Here is a 13,248-nt window from a genome sequence, read left to right on the forward strand (position 1 = left end):
GGTGGTTTGCGAATTTGGTAACCACAACAATATATATATATATATATATATATATATATATATATATATATATATATATATATATATATATATATATATATATATATATATATATATATATATATATATATATATATATATATATATATATATATATATATATATATATATATATATATATATATATATATATATATATATATATATATATATATATATATATATATATATATATATATATATATATATATGTCCCTTCCACAGATCTCCTGATGTCTCTGTTCACCACTGTTTTGTCCTTCCCACTCCCGCTCCTCTTGTCTCATGCTCCCTTTGTTATACGTTCCGCGTGTTCACTCTTCCATGAGCCTCGACAATGTATACAAATTTATTTATTATTTTTAAACAATTTGCATATTTGGTCCCTCAATTGGTTCACCAATCAAACGCTGGAAGGCAATTGTTTTTGAGGTCAAAAGGTCAAGGTCGCCTAAAATCGTCATTTATTTTTTTTTTTTGACTTTTTTTTTTTTTATTCTGTCACCAAAGGTGGAAGAGGTGTTTTCACCCTTGTCTGTCTTTGTCTGTTATGGATGGATTGGGACAAGACTTGGTGGACAGGTTGGGTGTCTGACAAGCACGGATTTTCGTGAAGGACAAGATGAGAGCTGATGGACTTCCTCCTGATTGCTAAGATGTTGTTATTGGTTTTCTATTTGATGAGATGGAATCGATACTGGAAAGTAGTTGTAAACAGGTGAGAAGGGAAACCATGAAAGTTCGTGGGTGTGACGGGAGTGGTCCCTGTCGTAATGTCGACACACAATGACGTATGTTGAGCTGTAATGGTATTTGGTCATTGTTGTATTCACCATTCATTGTGATGTGTCGAACTACCAATCAGAATTACTCATCCTTGTGACGTCGGCCAATCATTCCGATGTCTCGGCGACCAATCAGAATTGTTCGTCCTGACGATGGCCAATCGTTGCGACGCTTCTTGGATTACCAATCAAAATTGCTCTTCCTTGCTGCATCAGCCAATCCGCGCACTCCATGTGACGAGGTGGACTTGCCGTTCGTTCCAGTCGTGTGGAGAGGGCGGTATGGTGGGTCATATCGAAGCTTTTTCTTTTCTGTTAAGTGTGAAAATGTGATTTGCTTCGTGGGGACAGAGTGATGGTTATCGATGGTACCTTTCAAGTCCTTGTTGATTGCTTGGGAAAGTTTGTGCCATGTGATAACGACATATGTTTCATTGATTTTAGTGCCCCCTCCCCCCTCTCCTCTTGATTACCCGAAACCACCCAGCGTCCCCCCTCCCTATAACTACGCACCTTCCGCCCTCCCCACGACGACCCATAACCACCCCAGCTTCCCCCCTCCCCACTACAAGCCAAAACCGCCCCAAGCTTCCGCCCTCCCCACGACGAGCCATAACCACCCAGCTTCCCCCTCCCAATTACGAGCCATAACCACCCCAGCTTCCCCCCTCCCCACTGCAAGCCAAAACCACTCCAAGCTTCTGCCCTCCCCACCACGAGCCATAATCGCACCAGCTTCCCCCTCCCCACTGCAAGCCAAAACCACTCCAAGCTTCCGCCCTCCCCACCACGAGCCATAATCGCACCAGCTTCCCCCTCCCCACGACGGCCCGAAACCGCCCTAGCTTCCCCCCTCCCCACTACGAGCCATAATCGCACCAGCTTCCCCCTCCCCACGACGGCCCGAAACCGCCCTAGCTTCCCCCTCCCCACTACGAGCCATAATCGCACCAGCTTCCCCCCTCCCCACAACGAGCCAAAACCACCCCAAGCTTCCGCCCTCCCCACCACGAGCCATAATCGCACCAGCTTCCCCCTCCCCACTACGAGCCATAACCACCCCAGCTTCCCCCCTCCCCACAACGAGCCAAAACCACCCCAAGCTTCCGCCCTCCCCACCACGAGCCATAATCGCACCAGCTTCCCCCTCCCCACGACGGCCCAAAACCGCCCTAGCTTCCCCCTCCCCACTACGAGCCATAACCACCTAGCTTCCCCCTCCCAATTACGAGCCATAACCACCCCAGCTTCCCCCTCCCCACTACAAGCCAAAACCACTCCAAGCTTCTGCCCTCCCCACTACGAGCCATAATCGCACCAGCTTCCCCCTCCCCACGACTGCCCGAAACCGCCCGAGCTTCCCCCTCCCCACTACGAGCCATAACCACCCCAGCTTCCCCCTCCCCACTACAAGCCAAAACCACCCCAAGCTTCTGCCCTCCCCACTACGAGCCATAATCACACCAGCTTCCCCCTCCCCACGACAAGCCATAACCACCCCAGCTTCCCCCTCCCCACTACAAGCCAAAACCACCCCAAGCTTCTGCCCTCCCCACTACGAGCCATAATCGCACCAGCTTCCCCTCCCCACGACAAGCCATAACCACCCCAGCTTCCCCTCCCCACTACAAGCCAAAACCACCCCAAGCTTCTGCCCTCCCCACTACGAGCCATAATCGCACCAGCTTCCCCCTCCCCACTACGAGCCATAATCACACCAGCTTCCCCCTCCCCACTACGAGCCATAATCACACCAGCTTCCCCCCTCCCCACTACGAGCCATAATCACACCAGCTTCCCCCCTCCCCACTACGAGCCATAATCACACCAGCTTCCCCCCTCCCCACTACGAGCCATAATCACACCAGCTTCCCCCTCCCCACTACAAGCCAAAACCACCCCAAGCTTCTGCCCTCCCCACTACGAGCCATAATCGCACCAGCTTCCCCCTCCCCACTACGAGCCATAATCACACCAGCTTCCCCCTCCTCACTACGAGCCATAATCACACCAGCTTCCCCCCTCCCCACGACAAGCCATAACCACCCCAGCTTCCCCCTCCCCACAACGAGCCATAATCACACCAGCTTCCCCCCTCCCCACGACAAGCCATAACCACCCCAGCTTCCCCCTCCCCACGACAAGCCATAACCACCCCAGCTTCCCCCCTCCCCACGACAAGCCATAACCACCCCAGCTTCCCCCCTCCCCACAACGAGCCATAATCACACCAGCGTCCCCCTTCCCTTACCTTGAAACCCCATATCCACATGGAGAACTCACCTGTCACCTTTCAATGTAACCCATGAGTGTGGAACCTGTAGGTCGTACCTCATGCATGGCCTTTGACTTGCAGGAGCCGTCGTTGTACACTGTTAAAGCTATTATCATTTTGGACAATGATGGTGAGCGAATATACGCCAAGGTAAGACTAAGACAGTTTATTCGTTGTTCTTTACAAAATGCTCATGTACAACGTTATTCAATCGCTAACATGCTTCATGAACTGGTAACGTGAGCTCGTTAACGAACGACTGTGACGTCACCCCGTTACGGCGTGTTCGGATCACGAACTCCACGTGCGACCAAGGTTGCTAATTTAATAATAGAAGGTAGTTTTAAAGGTTGTTCCAATCTGTATTTTCAGTATTATGACAGCCTCCACCCTACTGTGAAAGAACAGAAGACATTTGAGAAGAACATATTTGGCAAAACTCATCGATCAGACAGTAAGTGAGATTGGTGTAAAACAAATTATATTTTTACTTGGTTGTTGAAGGTGGTCCTGTGTAATGCTGTTTTGTTTTCATATTGTGGTTGGTTGTAGGGCTGGGCAATATTGATATTTTTGCGAGTGGATTATTGTCCCTCCAAATATCGGTGATCTAGTGATTATATCGGATGGAGCGTGACCACCTGGTGGCAATACATGTTGTTTAGGGGTTACACACCAGTGACATCATATTAAGTATTGTATACAAAGATTAGAAGAGCACTCGGGAGAGCGCGTACCTTCAGCACGCAATGCCTGATCCACGAGAACATATTGAGCCCGATACATTTTTGAAATAGCATGCCATACGGTGTATCGTTTTTAGCTCTATCTCTCAATGTTGAAGAATCACTTTTAAGATTAAAAAAAAATTTCGTATCCGGATCTTCACAAAGATCGAATCGGTTCATCCTTGTCACGCACACAACCTGCCGACAAAATTTCATCCGAATCCGTCCCCAGCTTTTTGAGATATTCTGTACACAGAAAGACAGACAGACAGACAGGGGTGAAAACATAACCTCCGTCCACCTTCGGTAGCGGAGGTAATGATAGCAGGGACTATGGAATATATATGTATATATATATAAATATATATATATATATATATATATATATATATATATATATATATATATATATATATATATATGTATATATATATATATATATATATATATATATATATATATATATATATATATATATATATATATATATATATATATACATATATATTGTTACGGCTGTGGAAATTCGCAGAGCACCATATAGTTCCTTAGATCAGTTATGCCGATAAGTTTGTGTTCAGATAGATTTCCCCACTGTTGGCTAATGGGATTTATTGGTGTAACAGGGCTGTGAATCTTCAGTTAGCCGTTTTTCTTTTACTATCTTTATTTTGCAACCACCACAACCGCATCTCAACCATCTTCTCCACAACCGCATCTCAACAACGATGCCATCCACACCACAGCGCCATCCACACCACAGCGCCAGCCACAACAACCACAAACCAACTTCTCCACAACCGCCGACATCTCCACGAACACCAAAGGGCAACAACAACAACTCCATTACTCCCTCGGAAAGCGACGGTTAAAAGTATTCACTTTACAAGTTCCCTCAGATCGGGTAAACAAGATTGACGGTTGGGAAATAACAACTCATCCAGCCGATCTCTGTTGGAATGTTTCGCCCCCCCCCCCGCGCCGCGAAGGGAGGGGCGGGGCGCGAGGGGGATAAAAAGGGCGCACTAAACGCAAGGTTAAGTAGTGTGGAGGAGAGGTAAGAGAGTTGAGGAGTGAGTCGGTGGAGGGTCTGTCTCTCGAGGTGGTTGTCAAGTTGGGTCTGCTGAGGATCAGTCAGCCAGTCTGTGGAGTGTCTGTCGGGGTTCGGAGCACCGGGAGCCTGAAGCCTGCAGTCGGTGGCGAAGCTGAGGAGAGCAGAGGAGAAGCGAGTACGGCCAAGCCTGCTATTCCGCGCAGAGCTGCGTGTTCATGTTCGGGACGTGGAGAGAGCCGAAGAGAACTCGCCCACCAGCACCGAACGGTCTGAGGTGAAGGTAACCTGCGTGGCCTCCTGGAGCTCCTTCGGTCCTCAAAGCTCCAGGTTTATAAAGACCCTGAGAGGTCCAGTCTACCCCCTCGTCTTTGAGGGGGTTTTTCCTTGCTTTTCTTTGTATGAAAGTTGTGGCACCGAGTCCGTCAAGTAGAATTGTATAAGTGACTGTACATAAATAGAGGGTCGTAGCGCTTTGTCTTGCTCGCGTCTTGTCCCTACCCCCCATCCATTGCATAACTGCATGCGTGTTTTGCATTGATTGCATGACTGCTTATGTGTTGTTTGGAAATAAATGTGCTTCTTTAAATGTTGACCTGTTCGTCACGTCATTTTCCCCAATTGAACTGCCATCTTGCCCTCGGAATATAGTGGGCTTTTAAATAGCCGATAATAGAATCGGGTCCAGCGAGGCCTCGCGATAATACCCCGCTTGGTTATCCCAAAACGGAGCGAGCTGCTTAAGCAGCTCGTGTCCAAGCAGGCCTCACTGAGGTACAATCTCTCGGTAATTAACCTGCGCGAATAATTAGGTAAATCGATTATTTGGCGATCGGACCCTGTAGCGCGGGTAGAGTGCGGACAAGGTTGTGATGTGCTTGGAGCACACTCGTGACTGGTTTTCGGCGTTGTTCCGGAAAGTCGCGACTGAATTGTCCGTCCGGTGGGCGTACGGCCGCAATTCGGCTAAAAGCGGCTGTCCGCACGCCGGCGGGCGAGAATTCGTAAAAATATATACACATACATATACATGTATATATGAGGTCCGTCTAAAAAGTAACAGGACTGAGCCTGCTATGTGCTCCACTAACACAACTTGAATAAATGGGTTGCATCACAGTTTTTCGCAACATTCCAGCAATATATATGACTGTTGATGGTTGACTGCGCTCATTGTGTGATTTTTTTTTTTACCAGTCGTGCTTTACACGTTGTCTAGTCTGAGTCATCGCGCTATGAGTCGTGAGCAGAGAGCCAATCTGAAGTTTCTTGCCAAGCTTGGCAAAACACCTTCCGAATCCTTCGCAATGCTGCAGCAAGTCTCCGGGGAAGAAACGATGTCACATACACATGCATTTGAATGGCACAAGAGGTTCAAAGAGGGAAGGGAGGAGGTTGAAGACTATCCACGGTCTGGAAGACCTTCAACGAGCAGAACAGCGGACAACATCGAGCGTGTGAAACAGATGGTGCGCGCAGATCGTCGACTCATGGTGCGGATGATTGCTGAGGAACTTTCCATCAACAAGGACACTGTCTGGAGCATCATCACTGAAGATCTCGAAATACACAAGGTGTGCGCAAAGATGGTCCCCACGCTGTTGTCCGAGAACCAGAACCAGCAAAGAGTCACTGTCTGTCAAGACATTATCGAGCGCCTCGAGGACAATCCAGACCTGCTCGGGAGAGTCATTACTGGCGATAAATGGTGGATATGCGAATACGATCCCGAGACCAAACTGCAGAGTCGTCAGTGGAAAAGTCTGGCATCACCAAGACCAAAGAAAGCAAGGATGTCGAAGTCGAAGGTCAAGGTAATACTTATCGCGTTTTTTGACATCAAGGGCATTGTCCACTTCGAGTTTCTACCACAGGTTCAAACAGTGAATCAATATGTGTACAAGGAGATCCTCCAGCGCCTTATGAGAACAGTCCTGGACAAGAGGAGGGATCTGTGGGAGAACAACGCCTGGGTGCTCCACAATGACAACGCCCCTGCTTACAGTGCCCTGAGCATCCGACAGTTTCTGGCGGAGAGGAACGTGCCTACTCCTGAGCAACCCCCGTATTCGCCAGACTTGCCCCCTTGTGGTTTTTTTCCTATTCCCCAAGCTCAAGGGGGTGATCAAGGGGACCCAATTTCTTGATGTGGAGGCCATCAAAAGGGCCGTGACGACGGAGTGCCGGACGATTCCAGAAGAAGCCTTCCGGGGGTGCAACGAAGCGTGGAAGAAGAGAATGGACAAATGAGTGAGACTGGAGGGAAACTATTTTGAAGGAGACAAGCTGTGATTTCAATATAATTTTTGGAATGAAATTTCTGTGAAGTCAGTCCCGTTATTTTTAGACAGACTTTATGTGTGTATATAAATATATATATATATATATATATATATATATATATATATATATATATATATATATATATATATATATATATATATATATATATATATATATATATACACACACATATATCACAATATATTGTTGCAGTTATGGAAAAGGCCATAGGCATTCCAAGACACGTCGGATTTTCCTCAGACAGATATTTCTTTAGTTTATGTGAGACACATTTCCCACCTTTGTTATAGATGGACTTTGGGAGCAATATATGTCGTTACTTGGATTGTTCGGTTTTTCTCGTCTCCCTCTGTCTATCGATCCATCTTTGGACCCCTCCATGGCTCAACCTGCCCATACATCGCCGATCCCTCACCATGTTTGTCGTTTTTTTTTTAAATCCGTGGCTCCTTATGCCCTGTCGATCCTGTAATGTGCCCTTCAAACCTCCTCCTCCCTCCCTCCCTTTTTCATTCCGTCTCAGATTACCCCTTGTCACGAGTCTACCCATCATGCATCACAATTGCTTCAAAACAATGGACCATAAATTACCATTCACTCACACAAACATGGTGAAGGAGAAATAATTAGGATTAGCTAAAATCTTATCTCATATATGTGGTTATATGGATGATATTTGTGTGGTTAATTATAAAAGTTTTGATCGGAAGCTTCACAAGATTTATCCAGATATCCTGATTGTAAACAGGAGTGGTAATGATTGTACAGTTCCTGCATATCTGGATGTGTTGGTTAGAGTTGGACAGAATGGTTTTAGTACAAGTGTATATCATAAAGTTGATGATTTCAGTTTCCTCATACTCTTGTACACCTTTCCAGGTATCAATGTATCAATTAAAATTGGTTACAATGTCTTTTCATCTCAGTTACTTAAGGCCCGGTCACACCTTGACGTTTTAGCCAACGTATGCCGATTTTTGAATTTTTTTTCTAAAACGCTGGCACACGTTGAACACGTTATGGGTAAGTTTTTTGATAACATTGAGAGCACGCTGAAAAACACTGCCATACGTCGTTGTACGTTGGCTTTAAACCTTATACTTTTTGGTTGTCCTCAAATTTTTTCATGCTTGAAATTTCACGACGTATGCCGGCGTATGACTCACACGTTCCGCTACGCTGGCCACAAGTTGTATGCACGGTCTGCGATCGTTGACAGACGTCAACACATGCTACTTGTAAGTTAATCATAAGTTGAGACACGCCGAGGTAATGTTTAGCGTACCCGAAACTTATTTCTAACCTATGATTAACGTGTTGTTGGCACGTTACGCGATCGTTGCCACACATCGACAGACGTTACTTTTAAGTTACTCATAGGCTGAAAGGCGTCGGTATAATGGATCGTCTTTGCGTCAGCGTCCACGGCCACGACCAGGACACTTATTTGCAGCATTCTTCAAACTTTTCTTCGGCATGACGAGGATGTTCACACTTCGATGTCTAGCTTGGCTATGATTCCAATTGTCCATCGGCAGCGTCTATTTAAAATAGTCGAGTTTGAGCATTTTAACACGTTCAGAAGAAACGCTTCAAATTTCCAAACCCCAGCGTCAAAAAACAAAGGCGAGTGACAGCAATTTAAATCGTTCATTGTAAACAATGAAAATAGCTGAGTGGTACCGTTTAAAAGTCGTTGAGTGTAAAAAAAATCCAATTGTTGAGCGCAAGCGTCTACTTTCAATAGTGGAGATGCAGCCATTTAAATCGTTGAGTGGCAGCCTATGAATTGCAAACCCCACGTCACCGGCAAAGATAAACTGCCGCACGATATGGATAAGTTAGGCTATCGTTGGGCATAGTTTGTGAACGCCGGTTTCACGATAATTATTCGTTGGTATGTCGTATCTATAAGTAATCAAAGCGCTCTATGCACATTATTAGTTCATTGTGCATTTGTCCAACCCGTTATGAATAGACCTAAATCGTAAAAACAAGCCATAGCTCATTGTTGAAAAAGCCCCATAAAAAAATTAGCCGCGAAGAACTTCGAACAATGGTGAAAAGATGTCTCCTACCCGTGGACACGCGGACGCAAGGACGATCCATCATAACCCACACCCTCCCCCTCACACTCACCTACTACTGCCAACATGAACAAACTACTACTAATACTAATACTAACACTGATACTGATACTGATACTGTTACTGCTGACATGGACATCGACTCAAAAAGGACTCGAAAACACTGTTGGGTTCCCCTTTTATGAGCAGCATTTTTATATACCAATTCCCAAAACCACTGGGAACACGTCTTTATATGGCAGTTGTAAGCTAGAAACACGTTCATTTATTTTTTTTTGTCGACCGGAAGACGTCATTGGAATACGTCTACATACGTCGATGTGTGTTGGGACTACGTAAAGAATTGGTTCAAAGCACGTCAAACATAAGTTAGAAATAAGTTTCGCGTAAAAAAGACATTACCGCGACGTGTTTCGACTTATGAGTAGCTTATAAGTAGCGTTTGTGGACGTGTGTAAGCGTCCACATATCATGTGTAAAACTTATCCCCATCGCATGCGGAACGTGTCATACGCCGAGTACGTCCAAAAATTTTGAACATGTTTAAAATTTCTTGACGTACTCTACTTACTACGAAGTATGATAGCGTACTTTAGCGTTCTACTCACGTATACCAAACTTACTCATACCGTATTTGACGTGCCCCAACGTTTTCGACACATTTTTCTTAGGTCGGCATACGCTGGCAAGATCGCCAAGGTGTGACCGCGATGTTGTCACTTGCATTTCTACGGCAGTTATGATTCGAATCGTTGTGCGTCAGCCTTTTAATAGGCTACGTCACGACATCGTCGGCGATGCGTGCAACGCGCTGTGCCTAAGTTAGACTATCGTTGGACATCGGTTGTGTAGGCCGACAACAGGTTCAGCATTTGTTGGTATAAGTTATCTATAACACAACGAAACGTTCTGTGTCCATTACCAATGCGTTATACATGAGACCAAGTCGCTATGAATACGTCCGAATCTTTAAAAAAAAACATCAAAAGTTCAACGTAAGCCAGCGTTTTACATACATTTTAATACGTTGCCATCGCTGGCTAAAACGTCAAGGTGTGACCGGGCCTTTAGATTTACATGAATTTGTTCAGTGAAGGATGATTTTGTGGAACGTGCTGAGAAGGTTTTTCCCATCATGTTAAACAGAGGATATTTGGTTGATCGTATGAGCAGGTCTTGTGAGGATGTCTTTCAACTCCATTCTCACCTTATATTTACGTTTGGTTGATTTTCATGTAAACAAGTTCCTATTGCATTGCATTTGATATAATAACAAGTGAAATCCTTCAATACAGCACGTGTGGTGAAGCAAATGAGTACAATAATGTTAAAATATGCAATTTATGCTTTTTCAGTTGAAAAACAATTAAAAAGCGGACTTAATATTTGAAATGTAAAAATCTTGTTATTATTGTGATAAGCACCTTTATATATAACGGAAGGAATGAAAATGTTTGATATAGCGTGGCAGGAGGCCACAAAAGAATGATAGCATAAGAAGAACTTAGCTTTCAGCATTCGGCGATCGGCGCGAAATGCGATGGTGGGCGGAAATGACGTCTTTCGTTCGTTCGTACATGAGAGGGGTGCGTTTCTTGGTTTTTTTTTTCCCGTCAAGCAATAAATTAAATGGTTTTCACATGTATAACACATTAGTTTCACAAATTTCCATTGAAATACTCGGGTATTTCCGTCAATTCTCGCTATTTCCATCTAGGTTACGCACTGCATCTACCGGACGGCCGTCATTGGCTGTCTTGCACGTGGGGGGGGGACAGGGGACACCGGAGACGTGGTCGACACCGGGGACATTTCAAAGTCGGTGCAATTGTATACAGCACACGCGCTGTAATAATAATAATGGATTAATTATATATTTAGTGAGGTAAATTCTTTAATTCATATTGTTGGTGAAGCATTTTATACATATATATATATATATATATATATATATATATATATATATATATATATATATATATATATATATATATATATATATTGTCGCGGGCCGGGGACTGGTGGCGAGAACGACCGTTAAGTGGGGGGAGTTACGTCGTCTCCCACCAGACTCCCGGAATTGTAGGCCGTCGCTCACGGATAACTCCGTGAGGTGGCGGATCGCTTAACCGACCGTGGATGCCAATACCTCCACCGCGTAGCGTAGGGTCTTTTTGTCTTATCCAATTTACCTAATTAACCACGCGGTGTCTACCGGGGAACCACGCCCTCGGCATGTCTTGCTCGAACTGGGTCACTCTACTGACTGTGGTAGAGTACCAACTCCGATTCGGGTGCAGTCGAGCGGAACTGCCAAAGCCGTGCCGGCTGGAATGAACAGATTAACGGGAACAAAGACCCGGCTAAAACTCAGATCCGAACCATGCTGGACCAATGAAGGAAAAGACGAAAACGAACTGGGAACATTTCTACAATAATTTATTTATAATAAACGAGGAAATTTATGTGGCACAGAATCAGGTTTATTGGGGTGTTATGCAGGGGAAAGAAAGAAGATGTAGTGTGACAATTTACAGCAACTTACAAAAGAAGACACAGAGCAGACTTGCACGGGAATTATACAGGCAAGATTTACAATGATCGAAAATACTTGTACAGTTTCTACTTGTTAGACTGGCGCCACACACTCAGACACACACTCGGACAAAATAAACCCAGTTGAAGGCAAGGGACTTTTGCAGCCAGGGAGGGAGGCGGGCTGAGGTCGCAGTTCTTTCGAGTACCTGAGTCTCGGGGAAAGGAATGCTCCGTGGTCAGGCACCTGCCAATGGTCGTGCAGTCAGGTCCACAGCCGCCCGTGTGGAGTTCGGGTCCGTGGAGGAGCTCGAGTGGGCCGGGACCAGTAGTCGGGGCGAGACGTGAGCGGAGCCAAGCAGCGGGAACCCCTTCGTTTTCCAACCAACTCCGGCCTCCAAGCACAGAACGAACGACCCCCAAATAACTCAACAAACGACCCCAAAGAACTCAAGACTCGGGATGGTGTCGTGGTTTATAGACTTCTCTCAGCGGGGCGGGGCCTTGGTCAAAGCTGACGTCACCGTCCGCCCTGATTGGACGGGGCTCCCATGAGTCCGCCCTTTCTGGGCGGGGCCTCGGCCAGGCACCGGCGAGGCCCGCCCACTCCACGCGTGTGGATTCGTCAAGAAAGAGTTGGAGCGTTTGGAGAAGCCGAATAGGAACTGCGACAGCGAAGATTCTGTCTTGGAAAAACGAGCCTCCAGAGACAACAGGTGGACCGTGGTACGTTGTTGCCAGCGAACCGAAGGCTGCAAGCGCTTGGGTACCGTGGATCGCAATGGAGGATGGGATATAAAGATTTATTACCCTAACTAAAAATCGCAACGCACCCCTTTGATTTCCCACTAAACACAAGGAGGGGTTCTGTCTACACATATACTTAACGGCATAACTGACTTGGGACACCTGTATGTTGTATGCGTACGGTTCCCAGAATCGTAACTATGTGTACATATATATATATATATATATATATATATATATATATATATATATATATATATATATATATATATATATGTATATATACATATATGTATATATACATACATATCTTCTTCTTTCGGCTGCTCCCGTTAGGGGTCGCCACAGCGGATCATCCGTATGATCCGCATAATGATTTGGCACATGTTTTACGCCGGATGCCCTTCCTGACGCAACCCCGGTCGCCTCACACGACACACAGGGATATGGTACACCTATTTTAACCGGGGTATACACCGGCCCAGTATACTGGTACTCATTTCGCCGACCTCGGAAGTCGGAATAAAATATATATATATATATATATATATATATATATATATATATATATATATATATATATATTATTATATATTATCAATGGTTTAAATATAGAAGGTATTTAGATTTAAAAAATAAATAATAAATTAAAATATATCAATATTATTTATAAAATACATTATAAATGAGCATTCAT

At 45.1% G+C, this 13,248-nt stretch overlaps 1 protein-coding gene across 3 annotated transcripts in view; it reads left to right on the forward strand.

The window, feature by feature from the left end:
- Window positions 1–656: 656 nt before the first annotated feature.
- The window catches only part of LOC147014888 (coatomer subunit zeta-1-like), a 39,551-nt gene continuing 26,959 nt past the window's right edge, over window positions 657–13,248 (forward strand). For all 3 annotated transcript variants that reach the window (XR_015050940.1, XM_085853308.1, XM_085853309.1), the window contains exons 1-4: window positions 657–757; window positions 905–1,109; window positions 3,181–3,249; window positions 3,472–3,553. Coding sequence is in view for 2 of the 3 variants with exons in the window: in XM_085853308.1 (XP_085709434.1) it covers window positions 672–757; window positions 905–1,109; window positions 3,181–3,249; window positions 3,472–3,553 (442 nt within the window). In the remaining variant the exon portion in view is untranslated. The remainder of the gene's footprint in view (window positions 758–904; window positions 1,110–3,180; window positions 3,250–3,471; window positions 3,554–13,248) is intronic.

Source organism: Eptatretus burgeri, chromosome 13 (genome assembly GCF_056783735.1).
Source record: "Eptatretus burgeri isolate ZD-2024b chromosome 13, Ebu_testis_v1, whole genome shotgun sequence".
In the NCBI taxonomy this organism is placed as follows: domain Eukaryota; kingdom Metazoa; phylum Chordata; class Myxini; order Myxiniformes; family Myxinidae; genus Eptatretus; species Eptatretus burgeri.